Source organism: Polyodon spathula, chromosome 2 (assembly GCF_017654505.1).
Source record: "Polyodon spathula isolate WHYD16114869_AA chromosome 2, ASM1765450v1, whole genome shotgun sequence".
NCBI classification, from domain to species: domain Eukaryota; kingdom Metazoa; phylum Chordata; class Actinopteri; order Acipenseriformes; family Polyodontidae; genus Polyodon; species Polyodon spathula.
The window spans coordinates 75,186,388-75,214,066 of record NC_054535.1 but is presented as its reverse complement, the minus strand read 5'-3'; the positions used below and the strand labels follow the sequence as shown (position 1 = coordinate 75,214,066).

The 27,679-nt window shown below is 37.2% G+C and overlaps 1 protein-coding gene across 3 annotated transcripts; it reads left to right on the top strand.

Moving 5' to 3' along the window:
* On the top strand, window positions 1-27,679 carry LOC121300633 (splicing regulatory glutamine/lysine-rich protein 1-like). 3 transcript variants are annotated; one of them, XM_041229266.1, is made up of 12 exons: window positions 1-277; window positions 1,383-1,516; window positions 4,508-4,623; window positions 7,417-7,581; window positions 15,523-15,701; window positions 18,199-18,329; window positions 18,434-18,530; window positions 18,870-18,989; window positions 22,814-22,957; window positions 23,642-23,728; window positions 23,912-24,041; window positions 25,433-27,679. In XM_041229266.1, the coding sequence occupies exons 1-12, from the start codon at window positions 150-152 to the stop codon at window positions 25,583-25,585; spliced, it is 1,584 nt and encodes a 527-aa protein (XP_041085200.1). In that variant the 5' UTR covers window positions 1-149; the 3' UTR covers window positions 25,586-27,679. The 3 variants fall into 3 exon arrangements, with proteins under 3 accessions (XP_041085200.1, XP_041085190.1, XP_041085209.1); XM_041229256.1 differs by having other exon boundaries at window positions 22,811-22,957; XM_041229275.1 differs by lacking the exon at window positions 7,417-7,581 and having other exon boundaries at window positions 22,811-22,957.

Sequence of the window (27,679 nt, the reverse complement as noted above, 5' to 3'; positions counted from 1 at the left end):
TATTTTCATTCTCATTGGGATCAACAACGTAAAAAAGGTAGAGGAAAGTGGCAAGGGGATAAGGGGATCATTTCTAACCCCAAACTATTCGGAAATTCGGGATTTCAACTGGGTATTTTTTTTATTTGTTTCTTCGAGCAAGCGCCAGCATGAGTGGGGTTCCTGGAACCTGTGTTATCCAGGTCACCAACCTCTCCCCAGCCGTGACTAGCGAGCAGATGCGGACCCTCTTTTCTTTCCTCGGTGATGTCGAGGAACTGCGCCTCTACCCGCCCGAGTAAGTGGCGAGTAATGGGGAAGACGGGATAGGAAATACCCAGGATTTGAAGGCCTGTGATGTAACAGATTTGGTGGAGAACAAGCCCATTTAGTTGACAGTTTAGAGACTAAAATAGTAAGATTTCTTCATGAAAACGCAATAATATTGTATAGCTTATGCGTCTCAAATTACCCATAAATACCATGTGGTTTGTATCATAGAAATTGTGATTTATTTACGGTAATGGAAATACAATTGCCAAATAAAGAGGCATTTGTGATTTCTTTGTAAATTACGTAGTTCTCGAGCTTTGGGCGTTTGTGAAAATATTATTTATTTATTTTAATATGTATTCTGCGGCTAGTTCTGTACTGTGTCGACGTGTATAATTAATTGAAAGTGCGTGCAGTTATCATATTAAATAAACCAATGATGGTGTACCATGTTTATAGAGTATTTAGGCAGGGTGAGAAATTAATTTGATCCCTGTAACCGTAAATCTTCACTGTTTATCAGTTACAAATTTATTGAACCTGACAATGAGATGTGCTTTGATGCATTAAGTAAGCAGTATAGCAAGTTGGGTTGGATGGGTATTCTAATGCATTGGACTGTTTTATAATTTTGCTGTAATACATGTTTTAAAAAAACCTACATAATATACTAAAACATTAAATTGATGGTGGTTCTACTGAAGTGTTGTCTAATGTTGCAGAATGCATTGCGTATCTTGGGAGTTGAGCATCCATATCTTGCACACTTCAAAAGGTCTCAGTCATAACAGGGGACCTTGACTTATATGATCTAGTCGTGCCAAATGAGATCACTTAAGAACCTGAATGCTAATGCACTATTAGATCAGCTGAAGTTTAGATAATTTAAAAAAGACCCACGTTTATATCTCTCAACTTGGAAGATTAAATCGTTTTTGTTGAAAACAAGCTGTACATTTTAATCTTGCCCTGTGGGATGATGATGGTGCAAACAACAAATCAAATTCAATGACTGTAACTTACTATACATACTTTGTCTTTACTGAACAGGGCTGACTGTATAATGGAAGGAAGCATTCACTTCAATATGCGAATGAAGTCATCTAATTCTGTCTAATTTTATCTTTCAGCAATGCTCCTCTTCCTTTTTCCTCCAAAGTATGTTATATAAAATTCCGTGAGCCTCCAAGTGTTGGTGTGGCCCAGCATTTAACCAACACAGTTTTTATTGACAGAGCTCTGATAGTTGTACCGTGCGCAGAAGGTGAGTACTTGTCATGTAAATGTAAGGGTTTTGCATTTATAAAACTTGGTAAAAGGTGCATATTTTACAAAATCTAAACCAGTGTTCTCCAGCCTGTAACCCTGAAAATAGATGTGAATTGCGACAAGTCCCCTGGGATTTTATATTTTGGAAAGTTCAATTGATTTAAAGGACTGTAATGCTCTCTGTTGTTATTAGTGACACTTTGGCCATGATGTAGAAGGTTTGGAGACCACTGATCTGAATGGATTTTTTTTCTAATCTTTTATTCTTTTTTAGAATTTATTTTTAAATATATTGGTTTGCTTATTTATTTTTTGTTTACCAATACCAGTTACAGTAGGACCAAGAGTTTGAATTTGCCTTCTGGCAAATGGGCTGCAATACTCACATAATCCAGGTGGTGGTAACACAGCCTAACAATGGCTACGCTTGCTTCTGTTGCCAACCATGTGATGGTATTAAAATTGGTTGCTTGTCTTACTGTACAGAGTTCCCATTACTACTGACCATTTCTTCACTTTTTTTTTTTACTACACCCAATAACATATATTCATTTATTGATATGTCCTTCTGTATTGCCAAAATATTTCATGACTATTTTATATCACTTTATTTTCTTCCTACATTTATTTGATAGTTCACACAGTAATTGCCAATGCAGGAAATGTTTTGTCACACTGTACATTAAAGTAGTAGAATCACTGAGAATGCTGAGTGTTTAGGATTTCATTTTTGGGAAACCAGTCTGAGCCACATCAACCACTTAAGATCATTTCACAAGCCCCCCTGTTTGCATAGAGATTTGTTTTTCTTTAGGCAAAGTAGCAGCACAGTTTAAATGGGAATTGAAACACATTCCTGGTTCTTTGTTTAATAGTGTAAACTAAAAGAAGTGGAGATGGATATTTATACAGATAAGGCTATAGTAGAAACAGTATCTTGTATTTTCATAGAATAGTGTGGCACATTTTGTGAAATTTATTTATTTATAATGGTGTTTCTGGTTCATTCTAATATTTTGCTTGTTGTCCAAATTTACTGGTAGATGGATTCTGAAGTTATTAATTTGGTTTTGTATGTTTTTTTTTTCTGTGTAATTATGTGTGCATTATTAGATGACTAGACTGGCCAAGGCAGACCTGTTACACTTGCCTGAGTAAGGCATTGTTTGCCATGCCACTAAACCTGCTGGCAGACGCACTGCACTCTACATGGGGGAAATGTGACCGGGAGAATAGCCGATGAACCCTTCCAAGATGGACACCTTGTCTCCTTTTTTCTTTCTTTTAATTTAATTTTAATTGTTTTTATTAATTAATTTTGTCCCTTGTTTGCTTCTCTTAAAAAACTCTTCTGTTTTATTCTAGGAACTGGCTTTTCAGTCCTAAATTGTATTCATCCATGACTTATTTCTTATGTATTTGTTTTAAAATACAAGTTTAAGGTCACTCTTTAAAAAAAAAAAAAAAAAAATATGCACTGTATTTGAAGTAATTGTCCAGGTGGCACCTGTTAAATCTATAGAATTAATATTAGTTGGGGCCTTTTGGTTACTTTTAAAGGCTAAACCCTAATTTACTTCTAGGTAAGGAATTATGGACCCAGAAAGAAATTTCACATTTTAAATCTTTCTTTAGATGTCTAAAATACATAACTACTTTAGACATCCTTTTGGGCTAATTATTGCATGTTTTTGTACTTTTTTTTGTCATGACCATTTTACATTGTTGTGGTAACCTGCCCCATCCAAAAACTGTCTGCTGCTGCTATGTACAGAAAATACATTTAAAAAGAAATAGCTAACTGGAAACCTAAGAGCTTCTATTCAAACCCCCCCCCCCAGACAATCTGCCCTGCATGTTGGAGTCCTAATAGGGAAATATTTATCATCATTCCAGGCTTTTGAACAGGATTTAAAATACGTGTTGTTATTGAAATATGACACCTATAATTTGTAATGCCTGTCACCACATTTCTGTGATCAAGAGAGTACACATACAGTGTTTAACTTCCGTTTAGCTGCAAATGTGGCTTCTTCTCAGAATGCACATTTAGTTGCTTTTTAATTTAATACCTATTCTTTAATTCAGGTAATTAGTACATATACTTTTTAGGATTTGTTTTTGTTTTGATAAAAGCATTACAGTTACTGTTCTTTGATTGCCATACTAAAGATTTCTATGTAAATAGGCATTACAGTACCTTGTGCTACTTATTCACTGCTATTTTTTTATTCAGTGAGATGCATGCATTGGCACAGACTGCACGAAACAGCTGCAATGCATTTCAAAATCAGAACATTAGGTGTTTTTTTTTTTTTTTTTTTTTTTTTTTAAACAAATAAACATATTTTGTTTTATTGTTTTGCTTATTTGAATTTCTGGGGATTCCATTTTTTAAAAAAATGTTCTTCTTTTCTGTATCTGATGTTCTGTGTGCTATTAGTGATGCAGCCAACACGAACGGTTGTCTTGTGTCACAACACTGTGAAACGATCGCCTGGGAAAGCGTCCGCGCTTGATATCGTATGAGTCATGACCAATAAGTTTCCAGTACAGGTGACCCATAGCTCCAAGTGTTCACAATTATCAACATTTTCTTTTTTTTAAGATCTTAAGGAAGAAAAAAAAATCGATTTTATTAAATTTGGTATTTTGAAAACTTTTTAAAAAATGAAAACATCAGATTAGGCAATTTTTGCAAGTTTGTAAATATTTTCTGTAAGAAATAACTAGTTTAAAATATGTTACAATGGTTTACTTATCAAATAAAGACTTAGTGATACGTTAATGAATGTGGTATTCACACAAACAATGAAGATGCTCAGTTTTGATATAGGTGACTGTATCATTATCGGAGCTCCTCACTTTCTAGTTCAGTAAGGGTTTGATCAGATTTATTTGTCTAGAATAGTGTGGTTCTTGAGAAATCATATGAGGATTTTGTGTTTACAACCATTCAAATCCATAACATGTTTTTGCCCTGCAGGTAAAATCCCAGAAGAAGCCAAAGCACTGTCTCTCTTGGCTCCTGCCACTACTGTGGCAACCTTGATGCCAGGTGCTGGGCTGTTGCCAATACCAACGCCCCCTCCCCTTCCTTCAGTAAGTGTATTATTTACAACATGTCTTGTGCTTTGATTACTCCATGTTCAAGTCCGAGATGAGCATTTGTGATTTGATTGTGCAAGCAACTAAGCACTGGCATTCATGCACTGTACATACAAACATAAATACCCTTTTATGGGCCAAATGCAGGTTAAACAGTTATAGTTAACATAAAAAAATTCAAGGGAGAAGTCCAAGCTGTTGGCAAAACGAATGTGAATCATTTATTTCTTCCTTGATGGTGAGAAAAGCTGTTCATGTTGAAGAAAACCAAGTGTCAAGAATAAAGGTATGTAGCGTTATAACAGGAATGATAGAGCCTTGTTCAACTAGCTGTTTTCTGTACTCCTCGAATAAAACAATCTGCCTACACATATTTGCCCTACATATTATATGGTCTTCTATGTCAAATATGCTGTTGTCATAGTTTTAAACTATTACAGTTAGACTAATGTTGAGGTTTGACTGTGTATACATTTTTATATATAACGTGCAATATGTTTACGTTATACTTGGTACTGTATTTATGCGCAAGTCTTTATTGTCATGGAAGATTATGACGGAATCCAGTACTAAAAAACCCTCAATTAAAACTGGTATGGTACCTGCTGTTTGATAGGAGAGGTATTCAGATTATTAAGTGGCAGCTTTACTAAGCTTTTGCTCCAGTGCTGAGTTTGCCCCATTTGGTTCTAATTCAAATAAAAAAAAGCAAATGTTTCAGTACTAGAACAATTATATCCGTATCAGTATGACAAAAATGTTGATGCCCCTGACACCTCAATAGTATGGACAGAATAGTAGAAATGGCAATGAACAGGTTAGTGGAAGTTGGATAACTAAGACCTAGAGTACTGGACAAAAGGTGTTTGTCATGGTAAAGTAAATTGGTTGATTTTCAGCATGTGGAATACCACCACCACATATTCCCACAATCAGTGACACCAGGTAACCTATGCTAAATAATGTTAACACCTGTTGTAATGATGTAACTTTTATTCAGTAGTGATAACCCTGGGCTCCCAAGACATCTTTTAGCCAAATATCCTCATTTGAACTGTTTAAGCTATTCCTATAACACTGTTTATTTTAGTCTCCAATCAAATAGAAAACTATCTGGTGCAGTGGTAGACAATTCCACTGCTGGTGTAATAATTATCTAGAAAAATGAACTGCTAGTTAGCCACTTCAATTGGTCTAATGGCTCACTATCTTTAACTATTCTCTTTGGTGTGCAATGCAATATAAAGCAATGTGGATTTAACATGAATACTTACAACCAGATTGTGAAGCTTGTCCCATCAAGACTGGAGTTGCCTGCCTTTGGTTAACATTAACAGAATTGTCAACTGTCTTGGCAACACCCCAGACACAGGATTGGATAGACTTGGGGTCGGTTTTTCAAAAGAAAAATCTGGATAAGTGATAAGGATTTTGTAATCAAATTTACTTCTACCAAACTGGCCTCTGGAGACGGAATCCTTTTAACCCTTGTGGTCTCTCAGTGGCTGAAAAATGTGAAGTGGCTGAAAGCCTTTCTCTTTAAGAAGTTATTGTTTTACTGATTGTGATTTTTACTGTAGCACCGACGTGGTCAGCTGTTCAAATTGTACTGATGTGGAGCTTGCTGTACAGCTGTTGGGATTGCATCGTTTGTTTGAGCAGAGGATTTCAATCTCCAGTTCATCTGGTTAAGTGTCTATCATAGAGTAGGACACTTGATGTGTGCTTGATTTTAAGCTTGGAACATTTCAGAGCCAAAACCTTGTGGTGTTTGTAAATTCTACATTTTGTAGGCTATTGAAATCTGGTTTAAAAAGAGGGAACACTTGATTATGTGGTCCATTGGATAAAGTAAACCCCCTCCTCCTCTCCAATATGAAGCTATTTTAAGTTCATTTCTGAGGCAAGTGGATCAGCTTTATTTTTCATGTTTGGAGTTAAAATACAAACAATAAACAGTTTGGTGTAGAAATCTTTGTTTGGCACACATATATAGAATATCATTTGAAGAGAATAAGAGGGATATGCTTTATTTTTATGAATGTGTGAAATCATCAAGTAAACTTTATCTGAAAAACTATTGGTCCACTATTATTCAGCTTAGTTTAATACAAGTAAACTAGTATGTTTTCACTACCAGTATTAAAGCTTAAAGCTTAAATTTTGAATCCAGGAAATGCATCTAACTGGTTTATTTTTACAAATCGCACACAGAAAAGAGTATCTAAACTAATAATTGTATTTAATCCCCATGTATTATACAATTCTTCAGTTACATTGTTGATCCATTAAAGTGTAGGAGATGATGTGCATTGCAAAGGAACCCCATAGTCTGATAGCATAGAGAAATGTAATACATGTTGTTGTCATTATGGAAATTTGTTGAACCACTATAGCAAGAATTTATACCAGGATGAATTGACAGATGTTTCTTCTTATTTACAGGGTCATCTTAGTTTGCATACAAACAGTCATTTTAAAACTAAACCTCATAACTCTTATTTATGGAGGAATGGATGTTATTAGCCAGCTTGTTTTTCACTTTTGGGTTAGTTTAGTTTTATGAAAATGGGGTCACAGCTTATATATATATTTCTATACCTGTCATTGTAACAAGTGGAATTCTTGCATTTCCTCAGAGGGAACATGTAATGCCTAACCAGCTAGAAAAGAGTACTGGGCTATCTGTTGTTCAAGTGCCTCTGGGGCACAGTGTAGCAGAATCATTTTGATTCAGTGTAGTAAATAATTGTAGTCCTAAATTGAACTATGTTTGTAATATTGCAGCTTGGTATCCCAATTGGCAATCTGGGAACGTTGCAGGCTGGCCTCGATCCTTCCCTGGCAGCTTTGGGAGGAATCTCGTCACAACCCCCTTTGATGGGAAATGTGGATCCCTCCAAAATTGATGAGATAAGAAGAACTGTTTATGTTGGCAACTTGAATTCACAGGTAATTCCAACCAATGAGTACTCGTATTATTTAAATAATTTGCTGCTCTGTTTCATGGTTTGCTTAAATAAAGAAATACAAACCTGTATACAGCATAGATATGAGATGCAGCAGCAAAAATGGAACATACAAACATGACAATGAATGAGGTAACAAACGTAATGATTTTAGCTCTTTAAATCTTTAATAAAAAATAAATCACAGCAGTTTTATGAATTTGAAACATCGAGCACACCCAGTGGAGTGTTCTGAATTGCTGCATAGTAGTAAAGCAGTGGTGGTTTTATTGAAGGCCACCAGTTGCACGTTCCTTTAACAACATGTAACACACTTTACGTTCACGCATAAGTGCGTTATATATACAGACAATTTTAACAAAATGAAAAAAAACTATAGCTGTACATTTCTTAAAAAAAAAAAAAAAAAAAAAAAAAAAAACAGGTTCAACAAGACCTTAGCTTGCCCAAGTCAACTGTGGGTAATGTCCTTAGGAAGTGGAAGACGACCATCTATGCCGATGTTGAAAATAGGACAGGCAGGCCAAAATTATTGACAAATCAGGCCGCATATGACTTGTCTCAGCAGTGAAAATTGGTGGAGGAAGCGGAACTGTTTTTATAGTCTGGACTGGGTCACTTGGTTGTAATGACAGAATTGGGTTGAGGACAACAACACGTGCTCCAGACTGCAACTTAAAATTACCTTCTGTAACACAAAACATGCTACCTCTCCCTTTAAAAATGTCTGTCAATATTTATGAATGCACCATGACGCCAGTCTGTAAGAGAGAAAAAAAAAGTCTGCATATCCCGTTTTAAACTGAATGCGAATGTGACGGTTACAATAACCAAACACAAATGTCTGGAGGAGCAGAGTGGCTGAAATGCAGCAAAAAGGTAAATTAAACAAAAACACTGACGTGAAAAGATTACTGTATTAAAATTTAAAAAAAAAAGTTTCTTTGAACTCCAATACCAAAACCAATGTTGTCTTTCGTCGGTCAAATCGTATGGTACCTAAATAGTTTTGTGTTAACCGATCACATTTTCACTTGTTGCCTTTGGCAGCTGCATCTATCCCAGATTTAATAGATTTGGTTAAATTGTTCACCATTAGGTGATTTCATTGTGCTGCAGCTGCAGGGGAAATTTAGTTTATTTCTCAAACAGACTGTTTTTAAGAACGGTGAAAGCAGAAACCATAGAAATACTTGGGAATGTAATTTGGAAGTGTACTACTGATTAAAAATAAATACAGTTAAGGAATTCAAAATAAAATGTACTACAGCTTTCTTGATTGCAGTAGAAAATACGCCATGCACAAAATTTAGCGCTCAGATTGTGGTAATGAAAAATAATTGTTTGGAAATACATAAAATATGACAGTGTGCTGGCTGTGGTGTATTTCATATTGTAAAGAACATAATGAACTGTAAACATATAAACATAAGAGCTGGCTGTGTTACGTGCGTTCAGATCATGACTTTATTAACAATTAAAGATGCAGTCACCAACTCCATGCACGACCCTTGCAAAATATCTAAAGTCTTAACATGCTGAGTTAATTGCAGTCATCAGCTACAGTGCAGTGAAAGTATTTGCCCCTGTCTGATTTTCTGCATTTTTGCATATTTTTGACACTGAATGGTATCAGATCTTCAACCAAAATCTAATATTAGATAATAGGGACCCGGAGTGAACAAATAGCACAACATTTTGATACTTATTTCATTTATTTATTAAAGAAAGTTATGCAACACCCAATGCCCCGGTGTGAAAAAGTAATCACCCCCTTAGACTCAATAACGGGTTACGCCACCTTTAGCAGCAATAACTGCAACCAAATGTTTCCTGTAGTTATTGATCAGTCTCTCACAGTGCCATGGAGGAATTTTGCCCCACTCCTTCATGCAGAACTGCGTCAGTGACATGTAGGTTTTCGAGCATAAACTGCTCGTTTCAGGTCCTGCCGCAACATCTCAATGGGGTTTAGGTCTGGACTTTGACTAGGCCATTCCAAAACTTTAAATTTCTTGTCCTTCGTCTGTTCTGATTTAGACTTGCTTGTATGTTTCGGATCATTGTCTTGCTGGATGACCAAGCTGCACTTCAGATTCAGCTCACAGACAGATGGCCTGACATTCTCCTGTAGAATTCTCTGATACAGAGTAGAATTCATGGTTTCTTCAATGATGGCAAGTCATCAAGGTCCTGATGCAGCAAAGCATCCCCAAATACTGACACTACCACCACCATGCTTGGTTTTTACTGTGGAATGAAGTGTTTGGTTTTCGCCAGACATAATGGGGCCTGTGTTGGCCAAAAAGTTCCACTTTTGACTTATCTGTCCATAGAACATTGTTCTAGAACTCTTGAGGATCATCAAGGTCCTTTTTCGCAAACTTGAGACGAGCATTCATGTTCTTCTTAGTGAGCAGTGGTTTCTGCCTTGCTACTCTGCTATGAATCCCATTTTTGCCCAGTGTCTTTCTGATGGTGGAGTCATGAACACTGACCTTAGAGTGGCGAGAGAGCCCTGCACATCACTGGATGTTTTCTAGGGTTCTATGTGACTTCCTGGATGATTTTACGCCTTGCTGTTAAACCCAAGGGAACCACTCTGGCATGTCTTGGAATGCCAGCTGAGGGCTAGAGTCCACAGACCACAATCCACTACTGAACTGGCACTTGCTCTGATGGAGGAATAGTGAAATATTACACCCGATATCTACCAAAGTTTGGTACAGAGTGTTAGTGAAAGGGTCCGTGTTGTGATTGCTGTCCAAGGATGACCAACACCTTTATTAGAAATCAAGTAAACAGTTGTGAATTTATGACAATGCATATATTACTCTCGGTAATATATTGTACATTCATTCAAATTGTGAGGTTGTTGCTCTTCACTCACTAAGACCTGCCTATGTCGTGTCCCCCCCCCCCGGGCTCACCCATCAAACCGAAGCTGCAAGTCTCTGTTTGTCCAGCCGTGTGGTTGTGTATTGCTGGCTCTTGGTAGGAAGTACACGTGGTAGTGTACTGTTGACGGTTCTATATTTATTGATTTCATTTTTTTGTTATTGGTGTATTAATATGTGCTGTTTATACACAATCAGCATAACCAATCAGGGTTTGTTTATTATTAATGAAGATCCCACTATATTACTGTCAGTGGTGGGGAGTAGTAAACTGATGTAGGAATGTTTGGGGTACTTTATTATTTTGTACAGTTCCTTGGCTGTATTCTGCATTTTAATGTCAGGTTCATGTATTTACCTTTTGCAGTTCATTTATTCTGAGGCTGTCAGGCTGGTCCGGTCCAGTTAATTTTTGTGAATAAAATAAAATTTCAGACCACGTGCTGTTCAAATTGAAATAGTGACTATTTGCTTAAAACAAGTAACAAAGCAGTGCAAGTCCAAAGGGTACCCTGTACAAAGACAATAGTACCAACATTTTGGGTTTGTTTTGTGTATATATATATATATATATCTGTGTGTGTGTGTGCAGCCATTTATGGGTTTCTTTGCAACCAATAGAAGATCAGCTTCTTTCACAGCTAAGTAATAGGGGTGGGACGTAAACGCTTCAGAAATTCAGTTTTCAGAAACTTGCGTGGCTGTCTACAAATGTACCCAGAGTGTCTTTCTAGTAACCGAACAAACATAGGAATATGGATAAATAAATAAATTACTCCGTCGATGGGCAAATTGTAACAGCAAAACTTGTTGTCCTGGCTGTCGAATGCCCTAGGATTATCAAATTTTGCTTCATAAAGTCAAATGAAACCAGTTTTCCATTTACTTAATGAAAAACTGACTTTAAAATGTGACATTTCCAAATCTACAATACGCGATTTTTGAAGAGGTCCCAAATCTTGACACGTGTTACTCAATTAGAAGTAATTGAAAGTTGACAATTAGAAGTGGTAACGAGTAGATGTAAGCTTTTACTAGTAATTTTTACATACATATTGTAACAGAGCCGAGGCTAGGTGCGAACCGGCGACCCTGGCAAAAGAGCCAGGCTCCTTTTCTTGCATGGTTTTAGAGCATTTAACCTCATTTCACTGACAGAGGACTGGTATCGCACTTCACTGCTTGTTACACACTTCATAAGGAGGGTTTTAGCAGTTGTCAGATAGCCAGCAGAGGTTATTCCAGCCAAAGCACAGTATGTAAGATCATCCAGAAATATAAGAACTGGAAGCTGTAAAGCTACCCCCGGTCTGGACGTCCAAAAGTCAGCACTGCTGGCCAGGATCGCCACAGATGCAGTTCAAGTTAAGAGACGGACAGTAGTTCGCACTTACTGTGGCAATGGAAAGTTGGAGTGAAGGCGTCTCTGCGCACTGTGAGAAGGTGCCTTTTGGAGAACGGTCTGGTGTCAGGGAGGCCTGCTAAGAAGCCCCTTGTGAGCAAGAAAAACATCAGAGATCACACATACAAAAACTGGACAAAAGATGACTGGCGTAAAGTAATTTTCTCTGACATGTACCCATTCAGCTGTTTTGAGGTGGATTAAGAAATTGAAGGTGCAAAGCAGAAAGAGATATAAGCCAGAGTGTACCGTCCCTTCGACAAAGCGTCCAGAAACTGTCCATATGTGGGGATACTTTTCTTCAAAAGGCACATAATCCAACAAGTTTTACCCAAGGAGACAGCTATGAACAAGGACTGGTACTTGACGACACTCAAGTCCATCTCTTCCCTACTGCTCAGAACCATTTTCCCAACGGTGATTTCTATTTCCGTTTTTGACGGACCCCCTTGCCATTGAGCCAAACAAGTGAAGAAATGGTTCACGCTGCATGGAGGAATCTGCTTGCTTTTACACACATATAAAGTACTGTTCTTATCCACAAATGTTAACGTCGTTGATGCACTATAACATTAAGTCAAAATAGTCAATAGTATGTATTGTTTAACCACTTCAACTCCAGTTGTAAAAATTAAACCCCTTCCCAGGTACCAGATTTTGAAAATAATGATGTTTTCAAATCTGTAGTTGCTATAAAATGTTAACATATGATGAATAAAACACAAATAAATGACCTAAACTGTGTTTGTCATTGACCCTTTATGCTTCTGTGTACTACAAACCCGTGTTAAATAGAGAGAAAAACACTGTTTTCATTATTAAAAAAAAAAAAAAACCAAAAAACACTGCTAATAGTAATAATAATCAGTAAACAGTAATTATCAAATAAAAATCAAACCACATCAAAACGTGTGCCATTATCGACTTACTCTGTGCCATTTATTGAAATGCTCAATACAGCAGAACCTCGGGGTTGCCTTTGCAACCACTGCACATATTTCTTGTGTCTTTTTTTTTTGTTTTCATTTTTGTTGCAGACCCTGTACCTTTGTTGCGGTCTCTGCTTCCCTTATGTTGGAGAGATAGTCACAAATGCATGTACACAGCTACTTTGCGCAGGCATTGTGATGGATCTGGCCGCTGCAGACACCTGCTTCATTCCCTGTACTCCAATATTTTGTCACAGCACTGCCATTTCAAACCAAACAGCTTCCCATTTGCAGCTGGCTTACCTGTAAAGTAGCTGCATGCTCTTTTGTTTGTAATGTTCTTGGCTTCACATCCTCTTCATCATCATCGCTGAGTGATCACTGTCGCTGGTTCGGAGGATTTCGATACCAACTTTACTCCCGTTGCTCATTATAGAAAGACCTCGTACGTTGCAATGTTTAGCTTTTTTAAAAAAACTGTATAAACTAGAAGTAAAACTAATAAAACCAAAAAATATATAATTAACACACACACACACACACACTCATATATATATATATATATATATATATATATATATATATATATATATATATATATATATATATATATATATATATATATATATATATATATATATATTATACTTGTAAAAGTTGACTGGCTTCCCGCAATGTCTTCTAATTGAGATTGTAATCGCTACATGAGACGCAATTGGATACAAATGTCACCTGACCCACCCCCGGCTTTCATTGCACATTCCACAGTACTAGCACTTAAGTACGCAGGTATGGCATGGTACAGCAAGTGGGTTTTCATTTGACGTACATACGTCACGGTGCTGAAGTGGTTAAATATATACCATAAAATTGCATAAAATAGTGTGCTGCATTGAAAAAAATGTATATTAACAAGCATCTGCTACAAATCAAGTACAGCCTAATTTCACTGTAACAAACCCTTCTTATATCTAACACCCTTTTTTAGAATCCCAACAAGAACAACCATTTTGTTCAATGCAAATTAGCCCTGTTAGAACGGTCATGTACAGGATCGACCCAGACCCAATGATCTCAGTACTGACTGATACTGAACTTTGTCCAGTGTCAAGTGTGTTATCCTCTCAGTGAAAACAAAGTTCATGGTTGACTAATTCAGATAACGCTAATTCAAAGATGACCTGTCGTAGTCTGAATCGTGCATGACGAATGCAGTTGTTGCCGTTATGTTCACACAAATTGCAACCAATCTACGTGTGTGAGAAGCAATCTATGCTAGAGTAGTTTTTTTTTTTTTTTGAGAGAAAGGACATGTAATTCTGTATTCAGCATGTAAGTGTACATTCTTTCCTTTTTCATTTCTTTACTGTTTTCTTTTAAACAGGGGGAAATTAGTGTTGGTGTAATTTGTGTGGAAACAGGTTTGTTTTTGTGTGCTTTTTGGAGTTATGTTTGATCAAATGCTTGTTTACAGACAGGCGCTCCATTGAGATTTGCTGCCTGCTAGGTTTGGTTGAGAGGAAGGGCATCAAGTGATTGGTTGTGCCAGTCTCAATCAGCAGGTGGGTGGGTCTCAACTGAGTGTCCGTCAGCATAAAAACATCCAGTGGGGATAATTCTGGTCAACTGCAACGCCGTGCTACACAGAGGGGCGCTGCGTACACTCGGCAGGAGATCTTCCGCTCTGCAGGAACTACAGCTACGCAACCCTGAAATATGTTTATATTCTGTTAAGTCTAAATCTAATGTAAGGTCTGATGGTGCTCAGGACAAACAAAGGAAGATGCCTTGCAATGCTTTAGAATTGAAACATGTATGCAGCAGTAACACATGATAGCTTCTGTAAACCAATTGTAGACCTGAACATTTCAGCAATGCAATTCTAGAGGTAGTTGGTTTTGGTTTAATATAATTGCATTGCTTCCATCTGGTGAAATCTGTTTAGCTACAAGAAGCTATTCCATGTAAAGTGAATAAGTTACTGTGAGCTATTTTTTACACTAGTGACACCAGATTTGGCGAAGCCTTTCAGGGCTATATAACTTGTTAACAACTTGTCTCACGTTGATGAAATCATTGATAACTTTAAACACAATCGTAAGCTATATATTTGCTAATATGATTTTACTAAGTTTATTGTTAATATTTTATTTTTATTAGTGTAATACCATTCATCTCCAGAGTTGGAGATCCCTGCTGTAGGTGGTATTCCAGTATACCTTGTCTTGAAATATCGTGAGAGTTATCTTCCCTAATGTGTTCTTGTTTAAACCCCCACCCCTGTGGCCTCAGTAGAGCTCTCAGAATCATTTCAAACATCCCAGGCACATTTATAGTGTAACCGTTAACCTTCCCCCCTGCAACTTGTTGATTTGTTCAATATGCTGTTGCTTACTGATGTGTTTCAGGATGTCTACAGGTAAAACAAGGTGAATGTGAACAAAGAACACCTTGTCAGTGCAGAGGCTTGAGTTGTTTGTTGCTGATTTATACATAATCACAACCTTTACAACCAGTAAGATTGCTCTGCTCTGTTGCTGTAAGAGGTGCTATTTTTTTAAATCAACTCTAGGATTCCAGCAGTTTCAGGATTCTTGCTTCTATTCCCCATATAAGCAACTTATGTGCACCAGCTAGGTTTGTCCTCCTGTTTGGAGGTTCCTTGTTGATTAGACTATACTTTTCTTTTGTTCCAGACGACGACAGCCGAGCAGTTACTGGAGTACTTCAAACAAGTTGGAGATGTGAAATTTGTACGAATGGCTGGGGATGAGACTCAGCCCACTCGCTTTGCCTTTGTGGAATTCGCTGATCAAGAGTCTGTGCCAAGAGCTCTGACCTACAATGGAGTTGTGTTTGGAGACAGACCCTTGAAGTAGGTCAATCTAGGGAAAATGTCAATTGAGTCTAAAGCTGCTTAACAGCAAAAAACAGAATTGCGCTTTCAACTTGCTTCTAAGTTTTAAACAGCTATGAACAATTAAAGATTTACCAAACAGTGCATTGTTTCTGCACCATCTCCTGGGAACTTTTATAAAACACTGCAAATTGAAAACATGTACAGTCAAACCTGTAGTAAGAGACCACTCAAGGGACAGTCAAATAGTGGTCTGTTAAAAGAGGGCCCATAACTTACGAATGTTCTATTTGTCTCTGACCTGCTTTCCTGTAATTATATATGTCTTACATACACTGTAAAATCCAGCAGATGTAATATGAACAAAAGGAAGTATGTAATTTAATAACATTCATTTAGAAAATACATTTACAAAACAAATTGTTTTGTGAATGTAATGAATCTTTTTGGATTACTGTGCACATTGTTTTCATCCTCTTAAGCATGGCTTGAATTTTCCATTTAACGGTTTGCCTTTAAGTCCTAAGCCACCACATCCTAATTATGAGAACATTCTGTTAAATTAGCGGGAAAGAACAGCACAACCCAAAACGGACACATTGGAAGCTACCTAGTTCCCAAGCAAGTGCGAGAACGAAATGCAAGTTAAAGTAGCATCTGGGGGAAGTGAGTAATGTCATTGCTTGCTGTTGTGTTCAAATAATGAAGGTGGTAAAATAGAATCGGCAAGTCAGTCAGGACATCAAGTTAAAAAGAAGCAACTTTGATTAGTAATCAAGTTTAAGATCTTGAATTGGCTGAAAACACGGTCACGTGAACAAAAATAAAACCCGAAAACTTCAAGCCTTAGTTCTTTCCATTGTTCATCAGTTTTTCTGGCACTTACTGTCTTGCAAGTTTAATAACTTAAATTCTGTCATCTAGGGAGGATCGTTTTCTCTCTTCCTTTACAAGAGAGCGCTGTTGTTTTATTGATTACGGATAAAAGACCCCTAAAAATCTATATCTCAATTAGGTAATAGCTTGCTTTATATATGTTTATCGGTGACATGCAGTCAGGGCATGCAAGTCAGGCACTGCGTGACCAATCGGAGAACTAAGAATGTTGTGATAATAATATGATATAAAATGTCTCTCTGTCTTTATATAATCTTGTTCTTATGCATGTTCATTGCGCAGACAGCTCTACTCTTTGTGCTTTGTTTGAGTCATGGTGTGTTAGCTGTGCATGACTACTCTGACACTTAAAACAGTACCAGGCTCTCTGAGTGACATCACAGCCACACGCGCATAGTGGAGCTCAAGACTGTGCACCTTTTGTTTTTTTGCTCAATTTTGTTTGCACCTTTAGAGAGCCCTATAATGCATTGCACACAAATCAATGCAGGCTGTTTGCGGGCTTGCTGACTGTTGCATAGGTTTTTATCTTACACACAGAGAGAGCGAGACACACTTGGCCTTATACTCTGAGGCCAAGTCTCAGGTAGTAATTGTGCGTGCTGCGCTTCATTTTTAAATAATTTACATAAAATACACTATGCAAATATTTTTAAATAGCATGTTTACACAGATAACCATGAATAAACTAAAATAGTGTAGATAGTGTATCGCTTTGTTTCAATTTGACAAATTTGTCAACAATACTCTTAAGGGTCGCTCATCTCCAGTACAATTATTCAGAGAACGTGGATTTGTAACTAAATATACTACGGTGTTTCCCTTGTCCTGGTGAAATAAAAAAATATAGATCTAGAAAATTAAATTCCGAGTACTAAAATGTATTATTTCTCAATAAGTCGGCAAAATTCAGTACTTACTAACATATTAACATCCCGCCTGTGCTCACGAATGATTGGACAGCTTTCACTTTCCCACTGGCTACTCGCTCACCTTCAATTTTCATGCAAAATACAGCCTCTGCTTGCTTATGATTGGACAGCTGCGTAAAACTTGGCAGATATTTGACTCTCCTATTGGTTAAACTTGCTATCAGTACCTGCACCTGAAACACACAGATTGTGTCCCACCCAGCTAACTTGTGATTGGGCTACCACAAAAACAGTGCAGATATTCAATTGGTTGATCGTATTGCAGAAGCCATTCAGGAAAAAAATGTTGCATACCTACAAGCACAGCATAAGCAAGCAGCACTGTCAACAGACTGCTGTGGTGCTTTTGTTGGAAAACATGTTTAAAGCTTTCTTTATTTTCCCATGCTATGATCCACCAGAAATGTGCTCAAGACCCTTAATTTAAGAACAGCTGCCGTGGGCACGATGGCATGGCTTCGCGGGAACGAATTTGCCTATGGGCACCACTTTAAAGACCACTGACCTACTGGGAAACCTACTGCACACCACTGGTGTTTATAGTTTTAACATTAACATTGGGTGCCCTGTTCAGGAAAAAAAAAAAAAAGATTTTTGTCTGCAGTAGATTCTACCTAGCAAATTTTCTGCTGAAAGAAAAAATCAATGAAATTAGTTTGAGACATTTTCTATTATCCTTCCTCTAGAATCAATCACTCCAACAATGCTATTGTAAAACCCCCTGAGATGACTGCACAGGCTGCTGCTAAGGAACTAGAGGATGTGATGAAGAGAGTGAGGGAAGCGCAGTCATGTATCTCTGCAGCTATTGAGCCAGGTACAGTTTTTAAAGTAATATAAAAACATTTTGCCATGAATACATTTCCATTTGAAATATTGCACTTAAATTATATCTGCATTTTGTTTATCTGACATTCCCAGTTGAGTCTGGGAAAAGTAGTACCACTAGCAGCAAAAAAGCTGGAAGATCTCGATCTCGCTCCCAATCCAAAAGAAAGCGGTCTCGCTCCAGACACAGGTAAAAAAACAGCACAGCAAAGGCAAACTATGCAGTGATTGTATGGCTGTATGTATCTTCTCAGTAGAGCTGATAACTAGGATGTTATCTGTCTGAAGTATGTTGAGTCTATACTTCTAGTTTTATTGTCCTAGAAATAGTGATCTGTACATCACACTTAACTATGTATTGTGATAATAAAACTTCATTTTACACAACTGTTTATGGGTGACCACTTATGCAAGAGTTCTAGCTTCTGATTTAGCTGTAAATTTTTCATAAAATGTCGTTTCCATTTTCTCTGCCCTCCTCACTTATAAATTTTCTCTCTCTCTCTGTCTCTCACTCACTCACTCTCAGGAGTAGATCCCGTAAAAGATCTCGGTCCAAACCGAGAGAGGCACGTAACACCCAGAGTTCCCAGAAAAAACGCTCGCGATCTAAAGATAGAAAGCGCAGCAGAAGCCGATCCAGGTCTAGGTGAGTTATTGCAACAGTGCAAACCATTGCTTTGTGGATTGACTGTAGAGTAGTGTTCCATAGTGGCCTCCAAAGATTGCTTTTTCTGTTGCATAAACAGCTCGCTGCTTCAGTATTACACCACAGTACATAAAATAAATGAATTAATAAATAGTCTGAAAAGGGTTGTTGTGATAGGATGATAGAATTAATATCACGATTTTCTTTAACAGTTATTCTATCTGCAGTATTTTTCATTATCCTAGTAATTTATTTATATTTATGATTTTGCCCACTCGGAGACAGATCAACTGGCAGAGTGCAAACAAATACTAATAGGAACATCCAGTAGATGGTGGTAATGAACCTTTCACTGGGTTTTATATAGCCACAAAAATCAACAAGAGCAGCTCACAGCAAATATGGCGGATAGCGAGAACGACAGAAACAAACTAATTCCTCCTAAATAAAATCAGTTATCTTGGATCATTTTGGTTTTTAAAGAAATGATGATGGTCAGGTTATTGATTTGTAAATTGTCGAGCTGTTCTTTCAAAGAGCAGCAACAGAATGAATATGTTCACTCATTTAAGAAATCACCACCAAGCGCTTTATAAAGAAGCAACATCACTAAGGAACAAAGTGTTTATTAAAAACAGTTAAGTAAAATGAATTGTGTATAATAATAATAATAATAATAATAATAATGCGTTTTAAGTATTTCTGTTTTAGGACTAAACCAAAATGATATATGTTTTTTTTTGGCTACGTAAGGCGGACAACATTTTTATACTATTTAAACAGATACAAGGATATAGTGAGTGTGGTGTGCACTCAAACAGGAACCTTAATATATTTAAAAGCTACTCCCTAAACTCTCAGCGCACACCTCACTCACTATATCCTTGCGTCCTGTTATTTATTATAACTAAATATTAGCTTTTTCAGACATTACTGGTGATTGTACATCAACATATTAAACCTTAAAGTCAAAACAGCTTGCATTTCAAACCCCCCCTGGGTTCTGACTCCTATCGGTGTTGTTATTATGGTCCTAAAATCTGTTGTCTTAACACAGTTATTGCCTGTATTTACAGTGCCTATAGAAAGTCTACACCCCCTTGAACTTTTTACACATTTTGTTGTGTCAAGGCCTCAGTTTCATGCATTTAAGTGAGGATTTTTCCCACTTATCTACACACCATACTCCACACTGTTAAGGGGAAAAAGTTTTTTTTGATAAAAAAATTATATATTAAAATTACAAAACTGAAAAGTCATAACTGGATAAGTCTCCACCCCCCTGAGTTAATACTTGGTGGAAGCAACTTTTGCAGCAATTACAGATGCGTGTCTGTTGGGATAGGTCCCTACCAACTTTGCACACCTAGATTTGGAAATATTTGACCATTCTTCTTTACAAAACTGGTCAAGCTCTGTCAAGTTCCTTGGGGAGTGCTGATGGACAACAATCTTCAAGTCATGCCACAAATTTGATTGCATTTAGGTCGGGGCTCTGACTGGGCCACTCAAGGACATTTACCTTTTTGTTCCTTTGCCACTCCAGTGTAGCTTTGGCTGTGTGCTTTGGGTCGTTGTCATACTGAAAGGTGAACTTCTGTCCCCGTTTCAGCTTTCTTGCAGAGTGCAGCAGGTTTTCCTCAAGGACTTCTCTGTACTTTGCTCCATTCATTTTCTCTTCTATCCTGACAAGTGCCCCAGTCCCTGCCGATGAGAAACATCCCCATAACATGATGCTGCCACCACCATGCTTCACTGTGGGGATGGTGTTCTCAGGGTGATGAGAGGTGTTGGGTTTGCGCCAAACAACGCTTTCAGTTTAGGCCAAAGATTTCCATTTTAGTTTCGTCAGACCACAACACTTTTTGCTACAGCTACAGAATCTCCTGAGTGTTTTTTTGCATGCTTCAAACGATATTTAAGGTGGGCTTTCTTGCGTAATGGCTTCCTTCCTGCCACCCTACCATGCAGGCCAGTTTTGTGGAGTGCTTGGGATATTGTTGTCACTTGCACACTTTGACCAGTCTTGGCCATAAAAGCCTGTAGCTCTTGCAGAGTTGCCATTGGCCTCTTGGTAGCCACTCTGATCAGTCTCCTTGCTCGGTCATCCAGTTTGGAGGGACGGCCTGATCTGGGCAGGGTCTTGGTGGTGTCATACACCTTCCACTTATTAATAATCATCTTGACTGTGCTCCAAGGGATATCCCCCCCCCCCCCCAATATAACAAATATCCAATACATATGCCTATATATATTGAGCATCAAAAGAAACTTATCACTTTGGATAAAATTCATTAGATATGATTGAAAAATAACAAATTCTGTTTTAGGGCAGGTGCAGCGACTTTTTATTGTGCTGATTAATAATTGACATCTCGAAGATATGCTGCAAAATGATCTGTCGATCTTGGACAAGTGATTCTTGGTCTCCAAGTTCGTGGCCTGTCATTGACAGTCTTTGTCTAGTTATACCATCTCGCCAGGATTGAAATTGCTGGCTGTGAACACCCAAGACGGCGAGCAACAGTACGCTGCCCTTGTCTCCAGCCTCCAACATGCCGATTGCACAAAGGCGCTGTGCTCTTGACAGATGTGGCATATTGTTTTGTTTTTTTTTTTTTTCTGTGATTTTCTTTATTGCTTTTATTCAAGCTTGTAATTCAACAGCTGAAATCCCAGTGTCCAATCAACTGTCTCAGTAATTAGGTGATTAAGTGCATATGCTTCATTCATAGTCACTCAAGCGTGTCATGGTCAAGGATGAATGATCAAGTGATTAAAAAAAAACAAAAATATTTTGTCAATGTCCATTTATATACCTTTTTTTTAAATAAATGTGTTATAATAGTGATAAGTTTCTTTTGATGCTCTGTGTGTGTGTGTGTGTATATATAATATATATATATATATATATATATATATATAATATACAATAATTTTTTGAAAAATGTTGATTACAATGACACTTTAGTTTATCTACAGTAATTGATACCTATGTTTGTGTTGATTTTTAGAAAGTGTTCTTAGTTCTGTATTTAAAATATTGCATGTTGTGTAAATATCGGTTAGAGATTCTGATTTTTGGTTTTAACCAATAAAAGACCGCAGATACTGTGTAAATGGTTAATCAATTCATGTTGACCACCCCTTTCCCATTAAAAAATAAAACCTACTACAGGGCAATGTCGCTCCTTTCTGGCTTGTGTCTACCATTGATTGATTTAGAATACTTTAAGCCCACCCCAACTATTGAATGGCAGCACATTTCTACATTCCTTGTGAGATTTAAAACAAGATTATAATTAGGAATGGAGGCTTGTTCGCAGGATTTAAAGCTGTATTAGTTAAGATATGGAGGATTTAAAATAATTGCAAATTTTGGTGAAATGTAAAAAAAAAAAAAAGCCTACACACACCCCCAGAAGAATGTGCCTGTGACCACAAGGATCTCGTTGTGGAAGACAGCAAAGAAAAGGTGGTACAACTTAAGTGTGCAAGTAGTGTCGAGTTACTACACTTATTTTGACAGGAAAAAAACTAGGATTTCCATAACTTAAATAGCTAAAAAGTACTGAAAAATTTAAAACAGAAACCCACATTATAATTAAGCGCCATATTTTTTTTCAAGTTGAAGATTTATGATGTTGTAAAACACATTTTAGATTAGTAATTGTAAAATATCGTGCTGTATCGCAATTATCTTGATAATACACCACAAAATAATTGTCAGAGAGAAACCCTTGTCTGAAATCCTAGTTGGGTAGATGCACGTATTGAAAGGGGAGTGCTAAAAGAGCTATCAACTGTTATTTATCTTTTAGCAGAGATAAAAGGAAAGAGAAGGATAACAAATCAAGAAGTAAAGAGGAGAGCTCGAGAGAGAAAGACGAGAGGAAACGAAAAGAAAAGAGAGGGAAATCGCCACCAAAGAGCTCCGGTTCATCCCGAAGATCTCGAAGCACCAGCAGGTCAGCAAGCTTGTTTTAAAGCTGCAGTTCCACTATTCTGTAAAAATGTCGCTACATCGTTTAGCATGTGTGCTCTCAACTCCATCAGAATACAGACATGGTAATCTTTAATTGGTAATATTTTAATATGGTAATATTTTTCTCATTACTGAAGGGCTTGGTTTCCTCCTTGAAGTACTTGGATCACTGTAAACTGAACAGCCACACAGCCACTTAAAAACAATAAATAAGTGATTTTCTTTTTTGACCAGCCTGCTGAAATATGCTGCTGCTTTTGTACAGTGTACATCTACTTTCATAGAAGCTATGTGATGTTTTCTGAATTGTAGAGGGATGTTAATTGTTTTGCCCATTTACCCATCACTCAATTGGTTCAATAAGAGCTCCACATACTTTGGAGCATATCTGCATGAACAACTTTTTATCCTCCAGATTCTTGCACAGGTCAGTCGCAGTACCTGTGCTCTAAAATGATGTCCATAATGTGTATTTCACAAAAGTGATCTTTTACTGTCATCTGATGACCTGTGGGTTGCTTAGCTACTCCTGCAGGTCATTAACGGGCAGTAACCTGACCCATCATTAACAATGAAATATGGTCTCGAATGTGCTTTTTAAACTGCTGGTGTGGATAATGTGAGATCCTTTTGGTAACCTTTGCTATTACTTGATTCTGTGTTGTAGAAACCGCAGAAAGAGGAGCAGAAGTAGGTCTAAATCTCCAAGGCCAAGAACTCCCAAAAGAAAATTCAAGTCTCCTTCTCCAAGGAGGTAAGGGACAAAGGAGCCGATTTACAAAGTGAATAATAAGTAAAATGAAAGAATGGTGTTTTGCATCAATTGGAAATAAGACTCCTATTGTAAAAGTGTGTGAGCTAGTCTGTTTTATATTTAACTTAATTTGACAGCCTTCACTGATAAATGTTGAATTGACAGAATAATTTATTGTAACAGAATTAAAAAGGAGAAGAGGAAGGATAAAGTCAGGGAACGTAGCAGAGAAAGGAACGAAAGGGAAAGATCACCCTCCAGGAAGAAGAGCAGCAAGGACAAGGAAAAACTGGAAAAGCACACCCCGGTCAAGGTGAGGCCATACAGAAAATTAGCTTTATTTTTTTTTTATACTTTCTCTTATACTACTGTTCACGTCACAAAAACTACCACATTTCAAGTGTTTTCTTTAAATGTGAGCTTCGCACAGATTACATCTGACGTTTGCGATAGATGACTGAAACATGTTTGTTTAGTGCCTGTCCGTCTTTCCCCTTGCCTAGGGTAACCGCGATTTACAGATGTTTTCACACACCAATGTTGACAAATCAACACAGTAATTTGGATATTCCAGTAAGCAAGTAAAAGGTCACCTGAAAAATAAATGGTTTTACTAATTTCCACATATAATAGTGTGGATGCACTTAAAGTAACCTGTAAACTCATTAAACATTTGCAAAAGCACAATATTAACCCTTTGCGGTCCATTTATTCAGCGCTTGTCAGATGCGTCGGGTCCAATTTATTTTCACACGTGCTTTTTAAATATTTTTTTCAGTATAAAACAGGTTTAAAAGTCATTGAATCACAGAAGTACACTCAGTACTGTATCTAGCCAAGCCCCACCCCTGTTCGCTGTATCTCATCTCTTTATAGATGTGCATACTGATAAATCCTCTCCTGATCACTCGTTTTATCACCAAACTTCTCAATAATTTCATATAAGTCATTATTTTATTACTATAACATCTCAAAAACCTCTGCAAATGTCTATGATATTCTTTGAGTGCTGGATGGAGAAGCAGCTATCTCCTTTGTTTACATCCGTGTTATCTCCTTGGTGCATGGATAGATCAGGTATGACCTTTTTTTTTCTTTTTCCCGGCTCCTATCAGTCTCACTCATCCATTGAAATATTTTCTCGGCTTTTTCCGGAGCTGTGCTTTACGTCTTTTTGATGATGTTGGACAGGAAAGGGAAAATTGTAATGTCATACCTGATCCAACATAGCCCCACAAAGGGTTAAAACTGTAAATGAGCTAAATGCCAGTAAAACCCATTTGGTGCAAAATGTTATGCACTACAATTCAGTAACACTGAAAAAAGATTTTCTAGGTCAAGGTCTAGTGTAGAAAGTATTTGAGGTTGTATTTCTTTTTTTTCTTTTTTTTTTGAGTTATATAAACCCTGCATGTTCACTGTGTTGGTGAGACTATGACATTGTCCTTTCACTGCTGCATGTATAACTTCCAGCCATATCAGTGATACACATCATATGGTCCTTGTAGTTGACACAGTTGTATTCTGTGATTCTCGCAAAGTTTCATTATAGGTGGTGTCCAGTAGAAATGTGTGTTTTCACTGCCACCTTGTTTTTAACCTCTGGACATGTCAATGAATGAATGCTGCTGTTTTGTTGCTTTTGACTGGGAGATACAAATGTGGCTAAGTTAGGCCTTTTTATTTCCAACTTTTGTGTTTCAGGTGGAAAGAGATTCTGGTAAAGAAGAGAAAGAATATGAAAGTGACAAGGACAGCATTCATACTAACCGTCTGGATCACATAAAGGGTCAACAGAATGGCAGCTATAATAATCATGAGGAAGATCTCTCGGTCCAAACAGAGGTGTCTGAGTGAATCAATAATCGCACCAGGATTGTGGACACTATGAAAGGAGGCTATTTCTGTTGGGGGAAAAAAATAATTAACAAGTAAAACTGAAGCTGAACCAAGCAGGCTGCCAAACAGGGAGGGGGAAATCCAGGAATATTCAAAGATGTGTTGGAATGTAAACTAGGAAGTTGCATTGTTAGATACCAGCTAGTCAGATGTGGTTTCTTTCTTGTTTTTCATGTTTTGTAAATTTCTAAATAATGACATGTTCATCCATATTTTTTTTAATCCTCAGTGCACATTTTACTTTTGTGAATCAATGTATCATATGATATTCATATGAAGGATGTGCGGAAACACACACACACACACACAGCTTTCTTGGTAATGTATTATCTATGTGTAGTGCTCAAACTTATTTCTTAAAATAATAGCTTTGTGCTGCTAAATAACTGCTTAGAACAATTTGTATTACCCACTTTTTTTTTTAAAAGGCAACTTTTTTTTTTAAATGTATATATGAATTAAGTTCTGCCATGTATATTCCCACCAAATTATCTCATATTGCTCTTATTTTTGCATGCTATTAGTTATAAATACTGTCTTTACCGAATTTATGGTTATTTAAAACTGTCTAAACTGTGACATTGTATATTTGACAGTTTCTTACGATAACTGTAGCAGCTGCAGTCTATGAAATTTCCAGTATAGACCGCTTTTTATTAATATAAGAAATAGTTTGAGGGAAAAAGCACGCCAAATGTCTTGACACTTTTTGAACGGTTTCATATTTGGTTTTGTAGAACTGCATGCCAAAAATAACGTTACTTATGAGGTGGTTTCGTGGGGAGACTAGACTGTCTGTGCATACATAGAAGAATCCAAGTGAAATTTCTTACATACATACACAAGTGAAAAGTGCCTGGTCTCTTACTGTAAGCCTATAACACATTTCATTGTATAAGGTGCATTGTTTCTTGTGATAAGATACAACTGGCAATCATACAAATCTGTATTCATATATAATCAGTGAGTGTTGCTGCAGGTCGAACAGTAAAATAGGGGTGCTAGATGCAGTTTAACAGTAATGTTTTTTGTAGATGCATATTCTAATATGCATGATCTGCACACTTTACAGGACAAGCTCTGATTTTTTTTGGTGCGTCTTTGGGGTGTAGTACTATACTTTATAATCAAGTAGGGACAGAGACCTCCAACTTCTATCAAATTTTCCAATAAATCATATACCAAGCCCAAATTATGGCTAGTATTTACATTGAGGCACAAATTGAAAAGTGTCAATTCTGGGTAAAAGCACAGCTGTGTGGTGTGCAGGGCGAGTCATAAAGTCAGGAATGCAGATTCAAGACCTGGCTATGCAAAGTCACTGGTCTTCTCTGGGGAATCCCAAAGGAAACCTTGTATTGGTTGGCATGTCTGTGGGTTAGGGAGGCAAAAAGGGCAGGGACAGTTTCTCCTCATCATGCTACAGCGGATCCTGCTGGCCAGGTGCCCAGTGAGCTCAGGCAGACACTTTCAGTGTTGGCCCTTGTGCTCCAGAGGCGGGTAGCTCCCTGACTGCTGACGAGTTCCTGAGCTGTGTGTGGAATTGCTGCAGCGAGGAGAGAAAATAACTGGGCATTCCAAAGGGGGAGAAATCACAGGTAAAATAATAATTTAAAAAAATTATAATTACCGGTGCAAAATAAATATTTGTGGAGGGAAAAAAATCAGCTCTAAAATAAGATTTAGGGCAGTTGTTTTTACAAAGGCAGCAATTCAAGAAAACGTAGTCAATGTTGTGTGACTACTGTGTACATAAACAGTTTTTCACTATCTGCTGTATCATGTAAATTAAATTTTACTGTAAAATGTATACGCTACATCACTTTTGTGTGTGTGTGCAATAACTTTTCACAGTTTCTTTGAATATTACTTTTTGGGGGAATAAAAACTTGGATTTGTATCTGAAGATGCCAGTTTTGGCAGTATGTTACTTTTTTTGTTGTACACAATTGTATATAACGTTTGAAATTAACTATATAATGTAGATGTTTTTTGAGAAAATGTGATAAGAAATGTATTACAAGGAAAAATAAAAAAAAAAAAATGTTCCAA